The sequence below is a fragment of the Notechis scutatus genome, chromosome 10 (genome assembly GCF_049901735.1).
Source record: "Notechis scutatus isolate UNSWTSFEM ecotype Mainland chromosome 10, rNotScu1.2, whole genome shotgun sequence".
Lineage (NCBI taxonomy): Eukaryota > Metazoa > Chordata > Lepidosauria > Squamata > Elapidae > Notechis > Notechis scutatus.
Window position 1 is genome coordinate 13179160 of NC_142018.1, and position 26301 is coordinate 13205460.

Consider the following 26301-nt stretch of genomic DNA (forward strand, 5'->3'; position numbering starts at 1 on the left):
TAGTGCTTTTTTCCAAGAGGTAACTGGACTTTCTGGTTTTCCTTTGAAGACATTTCGCTTCTCATTCAAGAAGCTTCTTCAGCTGAGTTGCCTCTTGAAAAAGCACCTTCAACCTTCACCTTATAGAAATCTGAAATGTGCATGAGAACAGTGTGTGGCCAGAATGTTGTCCCCAAAGACGGGTGACATTGATGCTTCACTGACATAACCAGCGGTGGAAAACAAAATAGGATGCAAGACATATGGAGGGTAATTTTAACCCAGGGCAGGCTAAAGGAAAATTCCCCTGCATTTCACCCTTTATTATAAAAAAAATTGCTCTTGCATAAGCTAAAATATGAGTACAGAAGTTAAAAACCAAACCGGAGCTAGAACAGGAATTGTTTTGCTCAAGCTTGAAGACTGCTTGCGAAGGGAATTTGCCAAAGATTTTGTGCTGTTTTACAGAAAAAAAAACTGTGCTATTTTCCTGCTCTTCCTCCTCCCCTGCTTAAACCCGTTACCCAAGGAATGTGGATCATGGGGCGCCAGTAGATTTCTGTATCTGCTCCTTCAGAATGAGAATGCTCTGCCTTTGTTCTGGAGGCAGCATGGCGATCTGGTCGGCAGTCAGCTGGAGAACTTGCATAATGAGGGCTGCCTGTGGAGAAGCGGAAAAGAGGGAAAATGACACACCAGACAGGGGAAGCCTTGATGGATTGTGCTTTCCTGGTGTAGACTTGTGATCTTCATTTGGAATTGGGCAGATATTTTCCCATAAAGAGCCATGGATCCAGTACTGCAGGGCTCACTCACTGCCAGCGGTTTGATCCTGACCAGGTTCAAGGTTGGCTTAGCCTTCCATCCTTCCGAGGTCGATCAAATAGAAGAGAGGGCTGTAAAGCACTGTGAAGTGGTATATAAGTCTAAGTGCTACTGCTAAATCTAGCTAATTACTTCCTTCTGCTGCAGGCCAAGCCTTTATAAAATAACAGGCCCCTTTAATACTTGATGGATCGTTAATGGACAGTGTAAAAAAAGAAAATAAATAATAACTGAGGGTTAATTGGCATTTCTAAAGCATATTAAGAACTGGATTTGAAATGGGCATCAACTCTAAGTGAGAGTTAGAGGAGAAAGGATTTTTTGCAAATTCAAACCCTTTCTTTGCTCCTGTCCTGGGCAAGGCTAACAGCCCCAGAAACAAATGCTACAACTTTAAAAGCACAACTACAATGACGTGGGAAAATACCCGAACAAAGCTGAATACCATGTATGTATGTATATACTTTCCCCCCCCCCTTTACCTTTTCATGATCCTGGGGTGTGACTTGGTTTTGCCCAGGGCTGAAACCTCCAGGCTGGGCTGCAGATTGTACCGCTCCGCCTCCCATGGCTCCGCCCTGCATATTAGGAACCTGAGGACAGAAAAGGTATTCAGATTTGCTGCCCTGCCAAGCCAAACTGGAATTGAGAGTTTCAGAAAAGAGTAATTATCTCTGAACAAGAAACAGGTGTGGGGGAGAGATAATGGAAGTGCTCAAATCCACTGACAAGAAGATAATGTGAAGACCTGACCTCTTGCCTCAGCAAATTTTAATTTCAGACGAAAGATTTCAAAACAAAACTTTTGCTGTCATCCTTTCTGCCAATGGGTGGGTTTTCTAGTCCATGTCTTGGGAGGGCGGGGTGGGTGGGGGAAGGAATGACTCTTTTAATGACAACAAAAAGCTTTGTTGATTATCAGGCAAAGTAGCCGTGTTTATTTCTACGAACAGCTCTTTATAAAGGCTTGGTCAATTTCAATGCACGGATGAAATGATCTCTCTAAGGCAGTTGCATTTGGACAACGCCCAGGGTTTTGGGCTAAAGAAGAAGCCATTTTTTTTACAGTGCTGGGCATCCTGGGGGGGTGGAAGAGAGAGAGAAAAAGAGAGGTCGCAAACAGCTCCAGGTCCATTTCTTTTGCCTGCAGCTAAAATTTAGCAGCAAACTGCATCACTGGCAATGTGACTGCATCTTTTAAAAGATTTAAAAACTCATTCCGGCCGTTGAGCAACCACTTAAAGCACATCAGGTGCCGCCTGCCTAAGGTGGTTCACAATCTAACACAACCATTATTGTGGGGAGAGCGGGGAGGATCTGGCATTAGGCGAAATGACCATTTTGGAAAGAGACACTCATCTTCTCTGGAAGCGGCTGGTGTCTCCAGAGTCCTGGCATCAGGAGAGGACAGACAAGGTCTCCTACCACCAACAGCCTCTTATTGTTGGTTCCAGGCACGTAGTAGTACAGGTGGGATATAATCAAGATCAAGTGAGGTACTAATACCACTCTATAAAGCCTTAGTAAGGCTCCACATAGAGTACTGCATCCAGTTTTGGTCACCACACTATAAAAAAAGATGTTGAGACTCTGGAAAGAGTGCAGAGAGCAAGCAGGATGGTTAGGGGACTGGAGGCTAAAACATCTGATGAACGGTTGCAGGAACTGGGCATGGCTAGTCTAGTGAAGAACCAGGGGAGACATGATAGCAGGGTTCCAATATTTAAGGAGCTGCCAGAGAAGAAGGGGGTCCAGCTATTTTCAAAAGCACCTGTAGGCCAGACAAGAAATAATGGATGGAAACTGAACAAGGAAAGATTCAACCCGGAAATAAGGAGAAATTTTCTGACACGGAGAACAATCAACCCATGGAACGGAAGCTGCTTTCGGAAATTGTGGGAGGTTCATCCCTGGAAGCTTTTAAGAAGAGACTGGACTGCCATCTGTCAGAAATGGTGTAGGGTCTCCTGCTTTTTTTTGGTGGTGGTGGGGGGTTGGACTAGATGACCTACAAGGTCCCTTCCAACTCTGTTAATGTGTTAGATAGTCCTCAACATATGATCAATCACTTAACAACTGAAGATATGGCTCACCAGGAAAAAAAAAAGATTTAGATGTTCCAATGGTTTGGCCTCCTCCACAGTTAGGTGACTCAACTTCGGGTTATTTGTTCATAGCCACATTTATGGTCATTTGCAGCATCTTGTAGTCACATGACTGTGTTTTACCATGATTTTGGCCAAAATTAGCACATCTAATTTTTGGCAAACCCCCACACATAGTGAACCATTGGTTTGCTTAAAAACTGCAGCAAAAAAAGATCATATAATTGGGTTGGTCGTATTTTACAACCGTTATGCCATACGGCTCTAATGAGCAGGTTCCATTATGGTCGTATGTTGAGGACTATCTGTATAGGTGGCCTGCAGCCAACTGGTGCACAGGTTTGTTCTGTGCTGCCAGACCTTAGCAGTCAGTCCCAGCCCACCCAACCCAACCCAACCCTATATTACAGCCAAAGTCCTGATGGACAGTAAGTCCTGTATAGGAAAGGCTTCCCAGATGACCAATTATTTTCACTGGGAAACTCACTGCGTTGGTGTTTTGGGTCCTGAGGTAGCTGACTGGGTGACAGCAGTTTAAAGAAAGCAAACCCAGGGCGATTGGAGGGAAACCACCTGCTCTGCTATTGGCTGAATGAACAGCTGGTGTTTTGTCACCCCTGCAGGCTGAATGTTATCCTACGGGTTTGGCCTGCCCATACCTTTGCAGGCAAATTCCTATCAGTTCCTGGGCAACTGGCATGCAATCATCCTGCCTGCTTTAGAAAGAATGCTCCATTAAAAGACTGGCGTAATCAGAGGTGGGTGGGGGGAGAGACACTGTCCAAGTATTGAGTGTTTGTCTCAGGTGCAGTCTCCACCTACCTGTCGAGGGCCTTGTGGGCCAGTTGCTCCCATATTCAGAGGCCCTGGACCGGTCATTGGACCCCTGGGGTTCGGACCAGGGCCCCTAGGCTCCATTCCTGGGCCTCTGGACTCCATGCCTCTCGGGGTTCCATGCCCCTTGTATCCATGCCTCTCGGGGCTCCATGCCCCGGCCATCCATCCCTCTGGGCTCCATGCCTCTAGGGGGTTCCATGCCTCTGGGTTCCATGCCTCTAGGGGGTTCCATGCCCCTTGTATCCATGCCTCTCGGGGTTCCATGCCCCGGCCATCCATCCCTCTGGCCTCCATGCCTCTGGGCTCCATGCCTCTAGGTTCCATGCCTCTGGGCTCCATGCCCCGGCCATCCATCCCTCTGGGCTCCATCCCTCTGGGCTCCATGCCTCTGGGTTCCATGCCTCTAGGTTCCATGCCTCTGGGCTCCATGCCCCGGCCATCCATCACCCTGGGCTCCATGCCCCTTGGGTCTCTTCCACCTACATAAAAGGAAGGAAGGAAGGAAGGAAGGGAAGGAAGGAAGATCTTACACAGGTTCTACTGTATGGGCAAGAGGCAACACTAGGAGCTACCCAACAAGGTCAGCAAAGGGCCACTCCAGCACAGCCAGACAGGAGTCTCAAAAAGGCCGCAGCCTGTTGCATTTGGAATAAGGGATGAAACTAGATTTGAATTTTGTTCTGAAAAACCCAACACTTCCTTTTGTTTCAGCTTACTATGGTACAGTGGAGTTGTATGAACCGCTTATATATTCTTGCATCTGCTAGAACAGCGTGGTGGGCTCTGTGGACCTGAGGTTGCCGAGCAACAACTCCTAGCATCTGTCACTACTGACTATGCAGGTAGGAATGACCATTCTGCAACACCTGTAAAGCCACAGGTTTTAAAAAGTATTCCTACATCATCTTGAGCTCATCATTTTTCTGATGTCTTACTGGATGGCTCCATCTCTATATCCAAACCTTCATGACGCCTGCCTCCCTTTTACCTCGGCCATCCATCAAGGGCCCTCGCGGTTCTCCCATCAGGGGACGTGGCTCTCCCATTGGTCCGCCTCTCATTTCATGGGGAGGCAGCCCACGACTGTCGTGTGTGGGCATGTGGTGCATTGGTGGCCCCTGGTGGGGTGGCCCGAGATAACCTCTGCAGAAAAGGTGAGGAGGGAAGAAAGGAGACATCAGATGCCAGGTTCAAGTCCCAGAGAAGCTTCCTCACCTCATAAATAAGGGGGCTCTTTGTGATGGGTGATCCAAGCCTGATTCTGGCTGGTTCAATGAACTGATGAACACAACCTGGTCTCAGTACAAGCACAATAAGTTGAGGGCCAGCTTGGAAATCTGGTGGGGAGGCTTAGAGAAGGGATTACGCTCTGCAGAAACTCTGCATAAGGACAAGGCTGCAGAAGGGAGGTAAAGAATTGGAATGAAGCTCCCCATTTGATCTGTACAATCCATCCCACTGGCGATTCCTCCGGTGAAGGGGGGTGGGGGTGGGGAATGGAAACAAAGATAGCTTTGCTTGCAACCTCTAATTCTCCCATTGCTAAAACCAGCCAGCTCTCTGGTCCCTTGGAAGAGGACACCTGTAGTCTCTGTTCCCACCTGCCTACCTGGGCTCCACGTCTCCAGTGACCGAGAGCAACGTGCCTCCCCGTGGGTCATTGGGGGCATCTCCCAGAAGACCTCGGGGTGGTGGCCCACTAGCTGGCATTGGCCCCCGATGCATAGGGGCTCGTGGGTCCGGCATAGGTACTGTCAAGGAGGCAAACAGAGGGCTTTGAGGGTCAGGAAGAGAAACCACTGACAGTCCTATGGTTCAGCATGTTTTGGAACTGAGGATGTGCTTCTCCGTCACGTACCCACTTTATGTAAAAGGAAACCTACACTGGGGTGAAACCCTGCAGAAGTTATGAATTGCTTCCCTACAGACTACGGTGCCCGTTTCACTAATCACACACATTCTAACCTATCAAGGATAAATAGGCTTGAGAAAAGAGGCGCTGGTCTTACCCAATACGCTCCTTCTTGGTGTGCTGAGACACAACCCAAGGAATGGGTCAACTCTGCCTGGAGACTGAGTCTGTCAATCTTCTGGTCATGCCTCCTTTGCCTAGCAGTTCCCCAGTTTTGATAAAGGCGTAGTGACTGACTAGACCGATTACTTGTGTCAAGCTTACGCAAAGGTGTCCAGTTTGTAATGTCTTACGAATGGGGATGGAGAGGACCCAATTGGCTGCTCTACAGATTTTCTCAAGAGGCCTGTGTCACTCACGCAGCTGGCGTGGCCGTGCTTCTGTTACCCGAGGCAAAGGAAGAGCCTGGAGTTTGTAAGCCTTGGCGATGCACACAGGTATCCATCGGCTCACGGTCAATGTTGTGACCTTGTTGCCCAGTGTATGGGGCTAGAAGGACACAGACATGGACTCTTTCTTCCCCAGAGAGGAAGTTCTCTTAATATATATGCGGAGGGCTCTCCTAACATCAAAGGTGTGCCACTTCTCTGGCAATATTATTTCCTGAGCCCTATGGAACCAGGAATTCACCTTGGGAACAAAGGAGGGGTCCAACCGCAGGACCACCTTATTAGGGTGAAATATACACAGGTCCTTTCTGACAGAGAGGGCCGGCAATTCAGAAATTTGTCTGGCCGAAATGATGGCTACAAGGCGTGAGGTGAGGAAGCGCAGGCTGGCCAATTGTAGTAGCTCAAAAGGAGCCTCAGTGAGATTGTAAGACTTTGAGTAGGTCCCAGGTAGGGTACCTGTGCACCACCAGAGGCATTAAGTTAGTTGCACTCCTGATAAACCTACGCATAGTAGCGTGTTGAGCGAGGGTCTCTAGGTCTTTGCACAATAAAACCGAGGACAGGGCTGCCACTTGTCTATGAATGATATTGGGGGATAGGCCCTTGTCTAGCCCTTCCTGGAGGAATTCCAGAATCTGGGCTACTGATACAAATGTGGGGTTAATGTCCAGCTGCAAAAGGCTTTCCAAATTGCGTCATAGATCCTATTGGTAGATGGCCTCCTAGAGGCCTGGATAGTTCAAATGACCCTGGAGGAGAAATTGTCCTGGCTCAAGATCTCCGCTGAAATGCCAGATGGTCAATTGGAGTCATTGCGGGTCTGGATGGACCAAGGCCCCCTGGCTGAGGGAGATTCTATGCTGAGGCTGGGCCTCCATGGCTGGGCCAGCAACAGGTTGACCAGGTTGGTAAACCATGGTCTTCTGGGCCAGTGGGGGGGGGGGAAGGAGCAAGATCTCTGCTTTCTCCGCCAGCACCTTCCTGATTACCCCTGGATGAGAAGAGGAGGAGGAAAGGCCTTCGACCCTCCCCACCCCATGCCACAAACCTGGAGAAGAACCTGGGTAACTGGATGTTGGACTGAGCGGCAAACAGGTCCAGGACTGGGAGGCCGAAGCATTCCAATGGTTCCTTGAATAGGGTCGGATGCAGGCGCCACTTTGAGTGGTCGACTATGGCTCTGGCAGTTGCTACGGGCCTTAGTGGCCATGTTGTCCGTCAGGATGAGGACATGCCAGATACCATGTCCTGGAACCATCTGAGAGCCAGGTGGGCTGCCCTGAGCTCTAGCCAGTTGATATTGTGCCCCAGGTCTGCCTAAGTCCACCGACCTTCATCAGTCATCAGGGACTGGAGGTGCCCCCCCTCCCCCAGCCAAAGTCTAACATCCATAGTGATGGTCAGGTGGTTGGGCTACTTGGAAGACACATCCTCTGGTGATGGCCCGGGACATCCACCACTGGAAGGATTGGAGCACCTGCCAAGGTCCAAGTTCTGGTGGACCTTGGCGGGTGAATTGCTCCTGCCAGACCTTTGATTAAGGCAGGAGGAACCATTGCAAGGGTCTGCCCATAGAACAATAGCTATGCAGGACACCACTTTGCCCAGGAGCTGTGAGGAGGGCCAGGGGCACTGTTCTTTCCCTCTGGATCCAACTCACCAAGATCTTTAAGCTTGTTTGGCGCTCCTGAGAGAGACCTTACACAATATTGTGTCTATGATTGCTCCCAGGTAGAGCAATTGGTTGGTTAGAGCCAGGTGGCTCTTGTCGAAGTTGATGAAAAATCTGTGGTCCTGGAGGACCTGGATTGTGACTTGCAGATCCTCCCTCCCCTGGAGACAAGAGGACTGAATCAGTATAGTGTCTAGGGTGCATTGGACACATGGGAATTGCACTGGATACCTGGACGTGCCAGAAATTTGGTAAATGTCCTCGGCACTGAGGATAGGCCAAATGGGAGGGCCTCGTATTGGTAATGCCGGCCCCCGTAATAGAACAGGAGGAATCGCCAGTGGGATGGTAAGATTGGCACGTGGAGGTATGCCTTCATCAGGTCTATTGATGTGAGGAAGTCGCCCTGTCGGATGCTCTCCAGTATAGACTGGAGGGACTGCATTTTGAATCTTTTGTAAATGAGATGATGGCTCAATCTCTTCAGGTCCAAAATTGCTCTCCACCCACCCGAGGTCTTTGGAAGACCACAAACAAGGAGTAGAATCCCTGCCCCTGTTGGTCCTCTGGGACCCGCTGGATGGCCTGGATATCCAACAAATTTTGGATTGCTGCCTCCATGAGGCCTCTTTTTGTTGTATTGTTAGATATGGGGCAACGTATAAAGAATCTCGGGGTGTGTGAAGAGAAATTTGACGGTGAGACCTAGTCTCACTGTATTCAGGACCCAGGAGTCCGTTGTGGTTGCCTCCCATTGATGGGCGAATAGGCATAGTCGGCCACCAATGGGAGGTTCGGACCCGCAGTCCTCTGGAGCAGCGAAAGGGACGACTTCCTGTGCCACGAAATAGCCACTTGCCTTGGTAGTATTCTCGGGTCCGGAATCCACGTCTGTCTGGGTCTGGATATCTATCTGGATGCCTGTCCAGATATCTGTCTGGATACTTGTCCGGTTGTCTGTCTGGATGCCTGTCTGGTTGTCTGTCTAGGTCTGGATGCCTGTCCAGATATCTGTCTGGATACTTGTCCGGTTGTCTGTCTGGATGCCTGTCCAGTTGTCTGTCTAGGTCTGGATGCCTGTCCAGATATCTGTCTGGATACTTGTCCGGTTGTCTGTCTGGATGCCTGTCCGGTTGTCTGTCTAGGTCTGGATGCCTGTCCAGATATCTGTCTGGATGCCTGTCCAGTTGTCGGTCTGGATGCCTGTCCGTTTGTATGTCTAGGTCTAGAAGCCTGTCCAGATATCTGTCTGGATGCCTGTCTGGTTGTCTGTCTAGGTCTGGATGCCTGTCCGGATATCTGTCTGGATGTCTGTCTAGGTCTGGATGCCTGTCCGGATATCTGTCTGGATGTCTGTCCAGTTGTCTGTCTGGATGCCTGTTCGTTTGTATGTCTAGGTCTAGAAGGCTGTCCAGTTGTCTGTCTGGATGCCTGTCCGTTTGTATGTCTAGGTCTAGATGTCTGTCCGGATATCTGTCTGGATGCCTGTCTGGATGCCTGTCTAGGTCTGGATGCCTGTCCGGATATCTGTCTGGATGCCTGTCTGGATGCCTGTCTAGGTCTGGATGTCTGTCCGGATATCTGTCTGGATGCCTCTCCAGTTGTCTGTCTGGATGCCTGTTCGTTTGTATGTCTAGGTCTAGAAGGCTGTCCAGTTGTCTGTCTGGATGCCTGTCCGTTTGTATGTCTAGGTCTAGAAGGCTGTCCAGTTGTCTGTCTGGATGCCTGTCCGTTTGTATGTCTAGGTCTAGAAGGCTGTCCAGTTGTCTGTCTGGATGCCTGTCCGTTTGTATGTCTAGGTCTAGAAGGCTGTCCAGTTGTCTGTCTGGATGCCTGTCTGGGTCTGGATGCCTGTCCAGTTGTCTCTCCGGTTGTCTGTCCGGTTGCCTGTCTTCTTGCCTGTCCCATCTACTGAAATACACCCTCTGGGGTTGAGTAGTCTCGAACTCCACGTCTGTAGGCTGAAAGGAGGAGTGCTTCGGAAAAAGGGGCGGGGGATAGTGTTTGGGTCGCTTGTGCATAGAAGGCAGGAACTTTTTCCCGTCCTTACTCTCGATTAAGACGAGATCCAGAGCATCCCCAAACAGTTTGCTACCCTTGAAGGGAGCAGCAGCCAGCTTCCACTTGTTCCTTGTAGCCGCCACCCAGGGCCGAAGCCACAGTAGGCGGCGGGCTATCACTGAGGAGGCAATGGCCCTAGAGGCAAACTTGATGGTGTTTAAGGTGGCATCAGCTGAGAATTCAGTAGCCACTATTAGTTTGTTGAGGTCTTGATGGGTTCTGATATCATCAGGTGGAACTCTTGCTTGCATCTGGTGAAGCCAAAGCAAGGTGGTTCTATTAAAAAATGAGGCGGCATTTGCGGCTTTGATTGCCCAGGCAGCTGCCTGGTGTAACTTACGGTGGGTTATTTCTGCCCTTTTATCCTCTCCTTTGAGGTCGTCTGCTGGGTCGGTGGGCAGGACAGTGGAGGTCATCAAAGCCGCCACTGGAGCGTCCACTGCTGGTGGTTCCAGAGCCTTAGAGAGCTCTAGGTCCACATTGTAGAACTTTTTGTCATGGCAAGTTGCAATAGGGCCTACCCCTGGTGTGACCCATTCTCGCTGGACCACATCCAGGAACAGTTTAGTTGAGGGGATTTCATCGCTTTCAATAGCAGACCCCTCACTCGAGTCCCCCAGGCCCAAAGCTGACCCTGATGCTGCCGAGTCAGCTCCCAAATTGGCCGTGATCTTTGCCTTCTGGAGCAGAGTCTTAAAGACAGAAGGGCAAAAAAGCGTTGCAAAGGGCGAAGCGTCCAGAGCCACCCCTTTATCCTTTGGACCTCCATCACCGGGTAGGGAGTCCTTTTTCTTGACGGGCGGGGCCTGAGAAAGGGCGGGGGCGGAAGGCAGTGAGGTCGCCGGGCCCCCTTGCTGCTGGAGGCCTGTAGCAATCCCCTGCGCGATGGCCTGGGAGATGAGCGTCTTCAATTGCTCCGACATTTCCGGGTCTTGGTCCTCCTGGGGGCGGAGCCCCGCCGCCGTGGGGGTAAAGGTGGCCTCTGGGGCCGGCTTGGACGACGTTGACCCCTTGGCGGGGGCTTTCCCCACCGCCCCTCCTCCTCTCCCTCCTCTTCCTGCTGCAGGCAGAGCTTTGGGAAGGGCCTCGTCGAGCTTCGTCCGGAGAGGCAGCGAGGCTTGCTGCTCTTTGGCGCCACCTTGCGAGCAGGCTTGGGAGCAGGGCGACGGCTTGGCCTCGTGGCGCACTTCCAACGGCTGCTTTTCAAAAGGGCCCCCGGAAGCGGCCGCTCCTCCCCCGGGGGGGCCCCCCTGCCCCTTCGCGGGCCTCCCGGCCTCGGCCGCCTCTTTTTTTTCTTCGGTCCCCGGGCGCCCGCTGGGGCCCTTCTCCTCGGCCTTAGGGGCCTTCCTGTTAGAGAAGGCCGCCCCCCGCATCCGGACCGCCGCCGCCGCCGCCGCTCCTCTAACGGCCGCTCTAGGGCCTGAGGGGCCTTGGCCGCCGCGCCTTGGGACCTTGGCGGGGACACCCCCGTCTTCCCCGCTCACGCCTTGCGCCTCCGGAGCCGCCATTTTCGGAGCGCCTGTGGGTGCCATATTAAGGCGGGCTCGCTCTGAGGGAGCTCGGCCGCCGCCGCGGCCGAAACCGCGCTTAGGGCGCATTCTGTCGGCCTGGATATTGCTCTAAAGTAGCCTCCGCTGTGGGCGCGGGGTGAGCTCACAGCCTCTCCCTCCGCTTAAAGCGCGGGAAGGGCAGGGACGCCCGGCTTGTTGTTTTGAGCCGGGCGAGGCGGCTTGCCTACAAGCCAGCCACGCGGATCCGCTTGTCTTACGGTACTGCCTTGGGTTTGGGAATCCGATGAATTTTGACCGTTATGACGAGCCGTTGTTTTCTCTCAAGCGTCTCTGCTAGGCCACGACGGAGAACTAACCGCCAAGAAAAGGAGGCGTGGCCGGAAGTTTGACAAGACTTCGTTTCCGGGCAGATAAAGGCAGAGTTAACCCCTCCCTTCCCTAGTCTCCTGACTAGGAGTCTTCGAAGATGGCCGCTTTAAAGACTTGTGGACTTCAACTCCCAGAATTCCTCCTGCAGTCATGTTAGCACAGGGATTCTGGGAGTTGAAGTCCACAAGTCTTAAACTAGCCAAGTTTGAAGACCCTTGCAGTCTATTTACTCAGCACTACTGGAGAAGACAAGCATGCTTCACACACATGCAAAGAAGAAGAGCCAGCTTGTTTTGATACAGAGTCACATCTGTTTTGAATGACACAAGTATAAAGATTTTAATTTAGCTCCCCCCTGGCACTTAGGATAGTGTATTTGGGTGCACACTAAAATGGATTGAGCTTCTGCTCCTATGCATTTTAAATCAGGGGTCTCCAACCTTGGCCACTTTAAGACTTGTGGACTTCAACTCCCAGAGTTCCTCAGCCGGCTATGCCAGCTGGGGAATTCTGGGAGTTGGAAGTCCACACATCTTAAAGTTGCCACGGTTGATTCTGTACTCCAGCTCCACATTATTTTTATAATATATGGGGAATTATCACCTAATGGACAAAAGGAGCCCAAGGGATTTATTAAACCCAGTGTTTCTTAAAACTGGGCCATTTTAAGACGTGCAGACTTTTTAACTCCTGCGGTGTAGGGAATTCTGGGAGTTGGAAGCCCACACGTCTTTAAAAAGTTGCCAGGGTTGACAAACGATGATCTAATTGCTAAGCAGGGACGGGGAGACCAAACTGCAAAGGGGAGAGGAGGAGGAAAGCACGGTTGAATAAGAAAGAAAAGATGCACGGATTGTGTTAAGGATACTTAGGAAGGTTTCCAAAGTTTTTGACACCCTAATGCAGGGGACTCCAAAATTTGGCAACTTTAGGACTTGTGGACTTCAACTTCCAGAATTCCTCAGATAGCCATACTGTGTGGAAAATTCTGGGAGTTGAAGTCCACAGGTCTTAAAGTTGCCAAGTTTGGGGACCTCTGCCCTAATGGTGAGCACAAAATATTCATTGGACGCTATCCCTCCTTTGGCTAGCTGCACTAGATGGAGACTTCCCCCTGCTTCCATAGTTAAGAGTTTAGTTTAGTTTACTGTCATTGCACCTCGTACAACGAAATTAAATACCACCTTCAGTGTACATTGCGACTATGAAAATAAACACAGACCCCTTCACATTCTAGACATTGAATTGAAAACCCCCGATACTGCATTAATTCTGTTTCCTTCCAGGCCTAAAGCCTCCCCTGCCGCTTCATTCGCAGCTCTACCTAATGGGAGATACACATTTTTGCGTCTTGCCCATCCTTTGCAGGGTGCCACAAGGAAGGGTGAGGCCAATGGCGGCAGCTGGTACCTTGAACACGCTCAATAGAGGCAGGCCTGGCAGGTCCCACGGGAGAGAGCTGCAGGTTTCCTGGCCGGGTAAGCAGGAAGAGAGGGAGAAAGAGCCGTCACATCAATAAGAGAGGCACCCGCCACATTGCATGCACACGCCCTCTGCTATCTCTTTGGAGAGAAGCAAGCCTTTGAAAGCAGCCCCTTACGCAGGGGTCTAATGCAGGGCTCTCCAAACTTGGCAGCTTTAAGACTTGTGGACTTCCAACTCCCAGAACTCCTCGTCCAGCTATGCCTGGAGACTCCTGCATTAGGCCCTTTGTGTAAGAGGCTGCCTTCAAAAGGCTTGCTTCTCTCCAGAGAGCCATGCTGGCTGGGGAATTCTGGGAGTTGAAGTCTATAAGCCTCGAAGTTCGGAGAGCCTTGGTCTAATAGGAAATATTAGGCGACTGCCAAGGTGAAGTCTAAGGAAACAGGGTTGTATGGAGGGGTGGGAGAAGCTGCTTGATGAAAAACGTTAGGCAGGTTCTAATGGATCCCCTTCTTTTATGAAAGGGGCACTTTAGGGCTTTTGAGACCGTTAGGAATGATCCCTGGCACAATTAAAAATGATGGTTTGACCTCTAAAGCTCTTAAGGGTCTAGAAATTGGGATATTAACAAGGCCTATTCCCATGCAAATTTGTCAGGGACTCAGGTCCACCCTTATCCAATTTTTAGAGGGAAGAAATTAACTTCTTTCACAGCAGCATCAAGATGCCTGTGTCCTCGTTGGCTTTTAAACTCCGGAGAATTATTTTATTGCTGGCTTCAAACGCCATTCTACAATGGAAGAACATTTCAAGGTACTTATTGTACAGAATTGTTTTTAATGATTTGTAAGGTGATCCGGAATGATATAGGTGGAAAATTCAACGTCACTTGGCCTGGCTGATAACAACCTTCATACATCCTAGTCAGCCATTGATTTGTCCAGGTTTTTGCTATTTAAGCACTGAGCCATAGACAAGGAGGAATTATGAACCACACAAAGGCTAATTCCATTTAGAGCCCGCTAAAGCTAAACAAACCAGGTTACAACATCATGCAATGCATAAACCCAACCAATGACTGGGGAGGAAAAAGTCCTAAATTTAGGGCAGAATTGATTTTTATTGATTGGGTTTTTTTTTTAAATGGCTGCCCATCTCACCAAGGTAGCATGGTGGTAAACTAGTAAGGAAAGCCAAAATTATGTCATGGCAGGTTTCATGGCTGGGCTAAGGGGGGATCGTGAACTCATCTGTCTCCATTGCTAGAAGAACAAAGTTAAGTACTTCACCATTTTAATTTTAGGGAAATTGCAGAAATGCAATACTTTTCAGCTCCCACCCTTGGCCACGCCTCCTTCTCCGCCAGTGTTCCTCCTCGGGCGAGTCTCCTCTGGCTTTTCTCCTTGGCTGACACGCCCCAGAGGCACCAAAATAACCCAGATGACATAGGTTCTCCTGCTGGAGCAGAGGGTTGGACTACATGACCTCCAAGGTCCCGCCCTGGATTGCTGTGCTGTTTGTGCTGTTTCAAAGCATCCTCCGAAGCTGCCGGGTGTTTGTGGTCCTTCCTTCCTCTCCTTTTCCTCCTCCCTCCCACCCTCCATCCATATCTCGTTCACCTTCCCTTCCTCTTTCTTTCTTTCTTTCTTTCTTTCTTTCTTTCTTTCTTTCTTTCTTTCTTTCTTTCTTTCTTTCTTTTCTTTCTTTTCTTTCTTTCTTTCTTTCTTTCTTTCTTTCTTTCTTTCTTTTTCTTTCTTTCTTTCTTTCTTTCTTTCTTTCTTTCTTTCTTTCTTTCTTTCTTTCTTTCTTTCTTCTTTCTTTCTTTCTTTCTTTCTCTCTTTCCTTCCTTCTTTCTTTCTCTCTTTCTTTTTTTTCTTTTTCCTTCCTTCCTTCTCTTTCTTGTCTCCTCTCTCTCCCCCTCCCCTTCCCCCCTTGGATGAAGCCAGCTTACTTACCCCCCCCCGCCAGCTCTTCCCTTCCTTTCTTACCCTCTCCCCTTCTTTCTCCTAAAAAGTGTTTGGCTTCCCTCCCCCCAAACTCCACCACCAAGATCCCACTGGGGCTTCTGGCTGCCGGCATTGACAGCTAGCCGATTGGTTGGCGGCCATCTTTCCCGGGTGGCAAAAAAAAGCAGGACGAACCACGCTTGGCAAATCAGCCACGCCAAAGCGCATGGCACGGAGATGCTACGGCCCATTGCCCAGGGCGGATAGGCGGGGGCGTGTCAGCCGAGGAGAAAAGCCAGAGGAGAATCGTCCGAGGAGGAACACAGGCGGAGAAGGAGGCGCAGCCAAGGGTGAGACGAAAAATCCCATTCCGGAAGGGGATGCCAGAAATAGCAGAAAGACCCACTCAGTGTGGCTGGAACTGTTTGCATGCTTTCTTAAGAGGAAGCGCCACTTCCCACAGGGATTACTTCCGAGCACACACACACACAAAAAAACCCCCAAAAACCAACAACCCGGAGGTGAGGACAGCTTCTCTTTTCTACCCAGTCATTAAGGTAAACCAGATGAATTCAAGAAAAAAAAAATACTGCCAATTTGTCCCAGGGATAGGACTGGAAAGAAAATGAAGAAAATAAATATATTGAGGGGGAAAAAACACCACCACCATAAGATATTTACCTCACGGTCAGTTGGCATTGGGCAGCCCTGGTAGGGATCAGAGCTTGGTGGCTAAAGTGGGATTTTGCCAATGAGCTCTTTGAGGACTTTGGGAAAAGTTAGTGGGGAGTGGGGGGGCAGAAGTAATGTAACATTTGAGTGCAACCAGTGGAATAACACGCAGGGACGTTTCCAGTCGTAGCCCTCTTTGGCCTCCATCACCAGAAGAAAGCATTTCCTTGTGCAAAGAAAAGGTAATTCCCCGAAAACATAAAAGCAGCAGCTCAAAAAAAGTGATCAGCATCACCCTCTGCTGGCTAAACCAAAAGGAAGCAGCCGCAACTTGGTTCAAGCACGACCCGGAAAAAGGTGGCGTGGGGAAGGGTGTCCCCGGAAGAGTTTCAACCAAGGGTGGCCTGTTTCCCTGTTTTCTGCATGCGAAGTACCTGGTGGAGCATTACTGGGCAAAGCATCGCTCCCACTGTCCACTAAGCGCAAAGAGAAACGAAGGGACAGAGTTACAGGAAAACCTGGGAGAGCTACGCGATTGCCGCGAGGGAAGTTGGGAAAGGCAATAGACAGTCGGGAGACGCACAGTACATTTCTAAGGAGTGTGTGTGTGTGTGTGTGTGTTTGTGTGTGTGTGTGTGTGTGTGTGGATGCAAAGTGGGTGGAGCTGCGTCATGCAAATGGGTGAGGCTGGGGAATTCTGGTGGGTTTGTTTCTTTAAAAAAACAACAACACAACACTATTTCTAGGGCTTACGCTGCCTGTTTTTAAATGCTCTTCCAACTTCACAATATCCTGAAACCGTGATCCGCTAACCTGGAAGCAGAGGGAGCTTCTGGGGCTGCATAAAAAGGATGACGGGGGCTGCAAATTTATGGCACCCTGTTTGTAGGGGAAACACCCCCCTCCCCCATCTAACAGACCCTCTCAGTCCAAATCTGTCACTGCCCAAGCTGATAACCTTTTAGTCCCCTAAGAGATCTGAAGCAAGACTGAATGGGGCATTTACCTTGTCCGCGTTCCAAGATCATCGGGCCGCTCCCCGGCATGTTACCTGCAGGAGAACATTCGCGGAAAGGATCAGGCCGATGATGAATCAGTGAGAACAGAAACGCTCGGGAGGCAAACCGGCCAAGTTAATCCTCCAGATCAGAATTTCCAGAGCTTTATTTTCCAAGTTGCAGGAAGCGATGTAGCCTGTCCCTTAGGTGTTTCGAAAAGGAGCTGTTCAAAGCAGCCCAAATGGGATGAACACATTACAGGCCTGATTCTCGTACCATTGTGATTGAAGAGGGAAAGTTTGCAAATTAGGATGACTCTGGCTAATCATGATTCAAGAAATTCAAGGCTGAGCAAAACCCCTAATGTTTAACTGTTGACATTCACTTCGCTTTCCTTTGACTCAAGACAAGTGACTCAAACTAATGATTGTTATTGCACACTGCTGTTGCTTGGGGAATTTTTAATTTATTTGCAATTTGGGAGTGGGAAAAAAAATTAACCAGGCAGTTTTCACTGAAACATCATTTTTACAGAATGATATAAAAAAAAAAACACCTGCCATCAAACTTATAAATCGATCGGTTTACATTATCTACTTTCTTGTCTAAATTATCTAGTTTAAACTATGAAAATTCACGTAGGGGAAAACCCAGGAAAATTCAGTGGACTTGCTCCCAATTAACTGTACGTAGGACTGCACTTGAAATATTTAATAGGGCAGTTCAATACAAATTTAAGCATGACTGAGTATGAATTCAAGAGCTTGCTCCCAAGTATGCGGGAATTAAACTAAGTTTGGCCATTTTATGAGCCATGGTGGCATAGTGGTTACAGTGCAGTACTGCAGGCTGCTTCTGCTGACTGCCTGCAATTTAGCAGTTCAAATCTGGTTGAACAAGATGTTTGGTAGCGCAGTGGTTAGAGTGCAGTACTACAGGCTACTTCTGCCAACTGCCGGCTGCCTGCAATTTAGCAGTTCAAATCCCACCAGGGAAGGTTGACTCAGCCTTCCATCCTTCCGAGATAGGCAAAATGAGGACCCAGATTATTGGAGGCAATAGGCTGACTGTAAAACTGTTTAGAGAGGGCTATAAAGCATTGTAAAGCAGTATATAAGTCTAAGTACTATTGCTATCATGCACGATTCTGCCCCCAGAGCTGCGAAATAGGCTGGGAAAGATTAACCAATTGACCCACTCACCTCCTGGAGCCATGGGCCCAGGGCCAGGGCCAGGCACTGAAGCTGGCATCTGGCCTGGGGCAGGTACTCCTCCTTGCATAGGTGGCTGCATCAGGGGAGCAGCTCCATTGACATGCATCCCGCCCTGCTCAGAGAAAGGAAAAAAACACAATGAGCGCTTCACACAGTTCTACAGAGCTGGCTAACTTGAAACTAGATGCACCAGATGCACGACGGACCACTGCACCCATCAAACTTAACAAAATCCCTGGTTAGGGAAATAGTGCCACTTTTGTGACACGCTAGCTTTCAGTATTTCATGTGATATTTTTGTGCAGAGTAGCCTACACAATCCTTGCTGTCTAATAGGATATCAACCATATAAAGTAATTCTCTTGGTATAGCTTGATCTAAGTTTCATCTAATTATACACTTGAGAAATGCCTAGTTTAGGGAACCAACTCACATTAATATTTCCACAAAGAAAAAAAAACCCAACAAATTATCAGCCTTCCCTACCTGGCATCCTATGCCGGCAATGACTTTATCCATTCCCTAGGATTTCTTATAGTTTAACTCTGGAAGTTTTTGCTTTTTGCAGCAAAACAAGAGAAAGGATCTTGCAGCACTTTAAAAAAATGAATGAATTTAGGAACTGCAATCAACCCAGATTTGCAAATTGGTTTACTGATTAGACTACTGATGTGCTGATTGATTTTATCACTTTCCAGTCTATTTTAATTTGCTTACCATTAGTGGGCTAGTAGCTTTACAATTACTGACTTGATTGGGTGGTTGTTACTGCATCGTTTTATTACTTTAGAAATAATTTTAGCAATAACTCAAAGAGATATGGCCAACAAACACCTGCAAATCAAAATATATCCCCAAATGAATAAATGCTTTCATAATTGGAAGAGATACGGAACACAGACTAAAGGAAAATAACAGAATAACAGAACAATAGAGTTGGAAGGGACCTTGGAGGTCTTCTAGTCCAACCCTTTGCTCTGGGCAGGAAACCCTACACCATTTCAGACAAGTGGTTATGCAATCTCTTCTTAAAAACTTCCATTGTTAGGAGCATTCACAACTTCTGAAGGAAAAGATTCAAACTCAGACAAGAGCTGCTTACAATTGGCTGTGGCTGAGAAGAAGGGACATTCGGCTGGTTCATCTGAGGATTTGGCCCAGGCCCGGGCCCAGGCCCAGGCCCAGGTCCAGGTCCTGGCCCAGGTCCTGGCCCGGGGCCAGCTCCTGGTCCAGGACCAGGACCCTGCCCTGGGCCTGGCTGTGCATTTCCAGGAATCAGAGATGGGACGCTGGTTTGGCGATGAAGAATTTTCTGGACGGCAGGAGAGAGAAAAACCAAGAAAACGCAGGTTTAAACAAGGTAACAGGCATATATGTTCAAGGCACATGACTCCGCCACCTCTTCATCCCAAGGCCGCAAAAGCTGGCGAACGTACCAGCGCAATCTCTGGGTCAACAATACGCATGACCACTTGGGCCTGCAGCAAGGCATAGGCGAGCTGCGGGTTTTGCAAGAGCATACTCCGTGCCTCCTGAGGGCTGTTCTGGACACACAACTGGAAAAAGAAAAAGAAAAACAGAAAAGAAGAGAATCTAGATCACTGAGGAACAGTTGACTCGTCTTCTGAAGCTTTTCTCCACAGCTCCAAGTTTCATGACTCAGGCAGGAGTAAACAAAAATGTCAAGATTTGGTGCAAAAGGCTATTTCTGGCTCTCGTAGCCGCAGGTAAATGTGAAAAAGCCATCTGTTTACCGAATAAATATTAAACCGAATAAATATTTCTATTTATATCTCCAGCACTTCATTTCTTGCACACCGTATTCCCATTTCCCTCACTTTGTGACATAGGGGAGACGTGCTCAGCATCCCCAATGCGATCTCTGCTCCCAACTGCTTCAGAAAGTCTGAACTGATTCCCAACCAGACACCGGGCTCATATTATCAGATGTGGTGGACATGCCCAAAGGCAAAAAAAATATTGGAGAAAAATACATACTTGGATAGAAAAAAAAATGATAAAGGAACATATAGACTTTAAACAGATTCCTGTTGGGAATCATACCAGAAAAATATAATAAAGGGAGTATGTACTTAATACTACATGTGTTTAACAGCAGCTAGAATTATATTTGCACAACATGGGAAGAATATAGAGATCCCTACAGAAGAGAATATAATAAAAAAAATAGAATGTAGAGAAATTGACAGATTAACACTTAAAATCAAAAACAAGAAAGACACCTGAATATATTTTAATATGGGATTCGTTTTATCAATGGCTAAACTAGCAGAAACAGAAGTCAGAATTTTAAAATGACTACTTTTGTAAAAATGGATAATTAAGCATGACTGTCATTATATGTGTATTATAGTTATGATGAGGCATTACTGTTACTAGATGATTATGACTAATGTTATAAATATTATGATTATTGCTCAAATCAACTGTACCCAGACAACACACTGTTTATATAGACATTGACATATTCGCTCTTTCTATATTTAATAAAAATAAAAACTTAAAAAAAGAAAGTTTGAATTGATTCCTAACTTTAAAAAAAAAGATCACTCAGGGAGAAGGTGAGGAGCTTTTTACCTAGAAGCCTGGGAGCCTATTGGGATTGATGGGCTGAGAATAATCTGATAAGAAACAGTCTTTGGTTCTGCAAGGACCCGTTCAGATTATGAGCTCTTTTCCGCCCCGATGGACTCTTTCCTTCTTCCAATTCACACATGCTTTTCTTCTACACCCAACATGTTGCCCTGCACTTCCAGCTACTCTACGTCTATAGAGAGAGAATTCTGCACTAATTCAAGGGTATATTTAAATTTCTGGGCACTTCTATCTCGGAGGACCTCTCATGGACTATGAATGCTAACATGCTTGTGAAGAAGGCACAGAAGAGGCTGTACTTCCTGACAATGTTCAGGAAGATAAATCTATCTCAGCATCTACTTCTCTCCTACTACCGCAACACCATTGAGGGTGTCCTGACATATGGCATTCTTGCATAGTATGGGAGCAGCTCTGTAGCGGACAAAAAAGCTCTACAGAGAATCATTAAAACTGCCCAGAATATCATTGGCCTCCAGCTACCAGCCCTGGACGACATCTTCTTACCTCGCTGTTTGAGGAATTCGCACAACATTCTCAGAGACTCTACCCATCCTGCTTACAATCTTTGTGAACTGTTGCCTTCCGGCACAAGATACAGAACCATTAAAACTCGGACCACATGTTTTCTGAACAGTTTTTATCCCAGAGCTATAATTGCACTTAACAATGAACTTAAATACCACCATCACTATTAAGTGGACAGCCAGAAGAAGAGAGCTGAGCTTTCTGACTGGCAGCCAAAGATCAGCCTGGCTTCTAGGAGAGGAACCTTCCTTTCCTGCAACTAACAAGACAATCAAGCAATTGTCCTCTCCTCCGGGTTGCCAACCCACCAACCTTCATTTGCTTCATCAGTTCAAACATCTGCTCAGGAGGCAAGCTGGCCACTGCTCTGCTGATGGACTCAGGAGCATCTTCGGGGTTGACGGGGTCTCCGTAGGGCGACTCTATGATGGGAGCACCAGTGCCCAGGCCTAGCAGAGGAAGGAAGGAAAACCTTAGGGCCAGAGATTGTAGATCACACGTGCTATAAACAAGCACAGAACCGCAGCCTGGGTGTCGCCCCCCCACCCTTCTCCCCTCTCCTGATGGGCCTTCAAGACTCACTCTTCAGTTCCTCCTTGTTCTTCTCACTGGCTGCGTTGTCCACTCGCAGGGCTCTCCCACTAAATTCTCGCCCGTTGAGATTCCGCATGGCACTGAGCGCTGTTTCTTGGTCCTGATACTCGCAGAAGCCATAGCCTTTCGGTTTGCCCGTCTCTCTGTCATACACCAACCTGGTTGGCAGAGCAGAGAAAACCAAGACGGTTATGCCAAAAAGGCTTCAGGAGTCCAACCTCGAGGCAAAATCCAGAGCCAGAAGCAGTTGGCAACTGGAATCACGTTCTGGTAACTCCTGCGATGCAGCTGGAACTCATCGTAGCGGCTCTGCCATTCCATTAGACCAAGGGTCTCCAAACTTGGCAAGCTGGGAGACGGTATCCTGTGATCCCAAATAAAGAAGGATCGATCGGTAGGAAAACGGGGTGGGGGATTTTCCTGCAGACTTTTTGGGGGATTGTCCCAGGGTCTCTGCTGCTTTCTGCAGAGACCCCTGGGAAAACGTCAGCAAGCCACCGTCCGCCAAAATTCATATTAGTGGTCTGCGGGATTTAAAATCATGAGTTTGGTGGTCCCTGAGATCCAAAAGGTTGGCGACCCCTGATCTAGTCCAAACCCCTGATCTAGTCAAACACTACTCTCTATACGTCTCCCTGTATGCGCTCATTCTCCTAACGGGGAATTACCTGAACACCTGCTCCAGCAGGAAAGTCTATTCCAAATATCAGCCTCTACCTAGGATCGAACTCACAGCCTCCTGATTGTGAGGCGAGAGCTGCACCTCCAGGCCTCTGCACTGGAACGAAGGGACTTTAGCCCCATTTTGAAACATCTCTTCCCGCAGCTGTTCTGCGAATCACTGAAGTTGTTCGGTTAGTAACTCAAGTTTGTGAAATGAATCTGGCTTCCCCGCCAGCTTTCCTTGTCAGAAAAATCACAAACGTTGATCCCTTAGCCCTGGGGTACGGCAACCGTCATAACTAGGAGCTGGTTGCCAGGCTCCTGAATTCTGATTACAATGACCATCGGGGATGCTGCAAAGATCGTAACTGTGAAAAATGACTAGAAGTCATTTTATTCAGTGCCGTTGTAACTTTGAACGGTCACTAAATGAACTGTTATAAGTCGAGGACTTCCTGTATTTGGAAGGCCCAGCATTCCCATCTCCTAATATAGTGTATAGTTTGAATTGCAGTGGTTCTCCAGAATGGCCTTTCTCTAATGGAAGCACCAGCCTGACTTATCTGATATATCGGAAGGATGCCAGGTTGGGGAAGATTTATCTAGGTCAGTGGTGGCTAATCTTTTGGGGCTCCTGTGCCCAAAATTGTGCGTGCGCTGGAGCTCGCATGCCAGCACCCAGAAGGCAATGTGCCCCACCCACCCTCTGAGCATGCGTGCGTAATCCCCCCTCCCGCCCCCTAACCTGCACTGCGCCTCACAGCTGATTTTGGGCTGGTTTGAAGCCCTTTTCAGCTCCCAGAGGCTTGAAAAAAGCCTCTGCAGGCTTTGCTGGCCGAATAATAGGACCGTTTCGTCATTTCCGGTATTTCAGGAAGTGACAAAATGGCCCTATTATTCGTCCTGCAGAGGCTTTTTTCAAGCCTCTAGGAGGCCGAAAAAGGCTCAAATCAGCCGAAAATCTTCTGTGAGGTGTGTGCATGCACAGTGAATTCCGAAAGGGAAGCTCCTCACCGGAAACTGACTACAGGTCCAACCTCTGAGAAGATGTCTTTCAGCTGTTCCTCTGTGGCTTCATAAGGGATGTTCCCCACTACAGGAGAAAGACAGGAGCAGGTCATCAGTATCTGTGGTATTATTAGATATTAAGGCGGTCTTTCCAACCCGATGCCTTTTACTGGCACAGTTCCTATTATTTTCAACCAATAAAGTCAGCAATCTTATCGCATTAGTCATTTGTTGCAGTTAATGCTATTTATTTATTGTGATTTATGAGCCACTCATTTCAATGGTACAAAACTAGCAAAACCACAAAATACGAACTAAAAGTCAAACTTACACCCAGACTTAAAATAATCTTACAGTCAACAGAAATAAAAAAAAATTGATCATGGCATCAAGGTTAGCTTATGCTCAAAAGTAGAAAGATAAAGAAATTCCAGATGAAAGCGAAATAATTAAAAAGATATGGATATGTGCTGAGATGTATAAATTAACTTTGGAAATAAAAAAATAAGGATGAGACTGAATACTATAATGTATGGGATAAATTCTATCAATGGTGGGGGAAAAGGAAGGACTCAACATTAAAATAAGAAAAGGTTGCTAGGAGAGAAGACTAGAAAGACGGAAAATTGAAAAAATGTACAAATGTATAGGTTATGTAAATATGCATCATATGTTATGTACGATAGATATGTATGACAAACAGAATTGTCAGAATGATCACACCATGTTCATTGTTTTTTTAATGCTTTATTGAATAAAAAATGTCAAATAAATAAAAAAATAAAACAAAATAAAACAAAAGATAGGCCTCAGGCAAAGAATAATACATCGATCCTAGGTCCGATACCAAATACCAGTTTGATATGCCGATTAAAAGTGACATGCAGAAGTGGAAAAATATTGTTGGAGACAGGATGGATAGTCTCCACAGAGGCTTTTGAGGATTCAATTTACATTTTTAAGATACTTTGCATCGGAAAGAGTGAAATTGCCAATATTATAACATTGTCCAGCCCGATACAGTATATAGCAGTAATGAAAAAGCAAACAGATTTAAAGTTTTTAAAATCTATTTGCGCCAATGATAAGCAACAGGCAGAAGACCATAACATATACATGTCATATTCACACACACACATATACATACATACATACATACACATATACATACATACATACATACATACATATATATATATATATATATATATATATATATATATATAAAACCTATATCTATACATACGTATATGTGTGTATGTGTGTGTGTACAACTTGCCTCATGGTGTAACCAGAACAATCTGGAACTGAACACACTCAAAACTGTAGAAATGGTGGTAGACTTTAGGAGAAACCCTCCCATACGTACCACCTCTTACAGTACTAGACAATACAGTATCAACAGTAGAGACCTTTAAATTTTTAGGTTCTATCATATCACAAGACCTAAAATGGACACCTAACATCAAAAACATCATCAAAAAAGCACAACAAAGAATGTTCTTTCTGCGCCAACTCAGAAAGCTCAAACTTCCCAAGAAGCCACTAATACAGTTCTACAGAGGAATGATCATCTGTCATCTGCACCTCTATAACCCAACAAGACACACAGACTTCAAAGAGTAATTAGGACCGCAGAAAAAAACAACTGCTACCAACCTGCCTTCAATCGTGGACCTGTATACTGCACGAGTCAAAAAGAGGCTTGTGAAAATATTTATAGACCCCTCACTTCCTGGACATAAACTGTTTCAACTCCTTCCCTCAAAATGACCTATAGAGCACTGCACACCAGAACAACTAGACACAAGGACAGGTTTTTTTCTGAAAGCTGGTAAACAAATAATTCCCTCAACACTGTCCAACTATTTACTAAGTCTGCATTACTATCACTATTAATCTTCTCATCCTTCCTTTCACCCATCTCTTCCCATTTATGACTGTATGACTGTAACCTCATTGTTTGTAACCTAATGATTTTTATTGACTGTTTCTTAGTATTTTGATTGCTTATTGTACACTATGACTATTATTAAGTGTTGTACCTTATGATTCTTGACTCTTGATGAATGTCTCTTTCTTTTTATGTACACTGAGAGCATTTGCACCAAGACCAATTCCTTGTGTGTCCAATCACACTTGACCAATAAAATAATTCTATTCCATTCCATTCCATTAAAATTTTATTCCTATATCCTTCTATTCTATACTATTGTACCCTAGGACTATTATTAAGTGTTGTACCTGATGATTCTTGACAAATGTAGCTTTCCTTTTATGTACACTGAGAGCATTTGCACCAAGACAAATTCCTTGTGTGTACAATCACACTTAACCAATAAAGAATTCTATTCCATTCTAGTCTATTTTCTCTTCTCTTCTCTTCCCATTCTAATTCTATTCTTACACACACACACTACACACAAATAAAACAGAATAATAAATAAATAAATGTTGGTTTAAAAATATAGATACAAGAGCTCAATTTTAAGAAGAGATCTGAAAGCTGCATGCATTTCCAAAAAGGCTGTGCAACACGTTTCAAGGGGTGATGGCTGGGAATGATGGGAACTGGAGTTTTGGCACCTACAGGGAACCACGCACCCCCCCCACCCAAAATTAGCCAGGGAGTCCAGGACCCCACGGAGGAGGGGGCTACATCCCCTCATATCCCTCAACCAGACAGCCCGGCTGGAGGGGGGCGGGCGGTGATGAGGGCTCGTAGTCCCCCTTGGCCAGGCACGGCCGGGCCGAGGCGGCGTCGAGAGCTCCCCGGGGCGAGAGGGAGGCTGATGGGGCGCAGCAGCTCACCGAACACGGAGCGCAGAGACCGATCCACCGCGGGGTCCCGCACCGACAAGCCCGCCATCTTCCCCACCGCGGCTTTCAACCCAACCGCCGACTTCCGGTCCGTCGCCGAAACGCGCCGCCGCCGCCGCCACCTTCATTTTCGTGGTGGAACCCACCCTTTTCTCCT

At 47.5% G+C, this 26301-nt stretch overlaps 2 protein-coding genes across 2 annotated transcripts in view; one reads left to right on the forward strand and one right to left on the reverse strand.

The window, feature by feature from the left end:
* CSTF2 (cleavage stimulation factor subunit 2) overlaps window positions 1-26236 on the reverse strand; it is a 26755-nt gene extending 519 nt beyond the window's left edge. The window contains 18 exon segments of the mRNA XM_087972395.1: window positions 504-640; window positions 1287-1397; window positions 3732-3857; window positions 3860-3891; window positions 3894-4004; window positions 4007-4225; window positions 4735-4889; window positions 5356-5497; window positions 13074-13133; window positions 16138-16179; window positions 16710-16754; window positions 17904-18027; window positions 19018-19227; window positions 19352-19471; window positions 21372-21508; window positions 21642-21811; window positions 23331-23409; window positions 26136-26236. Of these exon segments, the coding sequence (XP_087828521.1) occupies window positions 518-640; window positions 1287-1397; window positions 3732-3857; window positions 3860-3891; window positions 3894-4004; window positions 4007-4225; window positions 4735-4889; window positions 5356-5497; window positions 13074-13133; window positions 16138-16179; window positions 16710-16754; window positions 17904-18027; window positions 19018-19227; window positions 19352-19471; window positions 21372-21508; window positions 21642-21811; window positions 23331-23409; window positions 26136-26193 (2064 nt within the window). The 5' untranslated portion in view covers window positions 26194-26236 and the 3' untranslated portion in view covers window positions 504-517.
* On the forward strand, window positions 7225-9637 carry LOC148129758 (uncharacterized). Its single transcript, XM_087972337.1, has 4 exons — window positions 7225-7319; window positions 8515-8645; window positions 8712-8999; window positions 9042-9637. Exons 1-4 carry the CDS (start codon window positions 7225-7227, stop codon window positions 9635-9637), a joined length of 1110 nt encoding a protein of 369 aa, XP_087828463.1.
* Window positions 26237-26301: the final 65 nt, after the last annotated feature.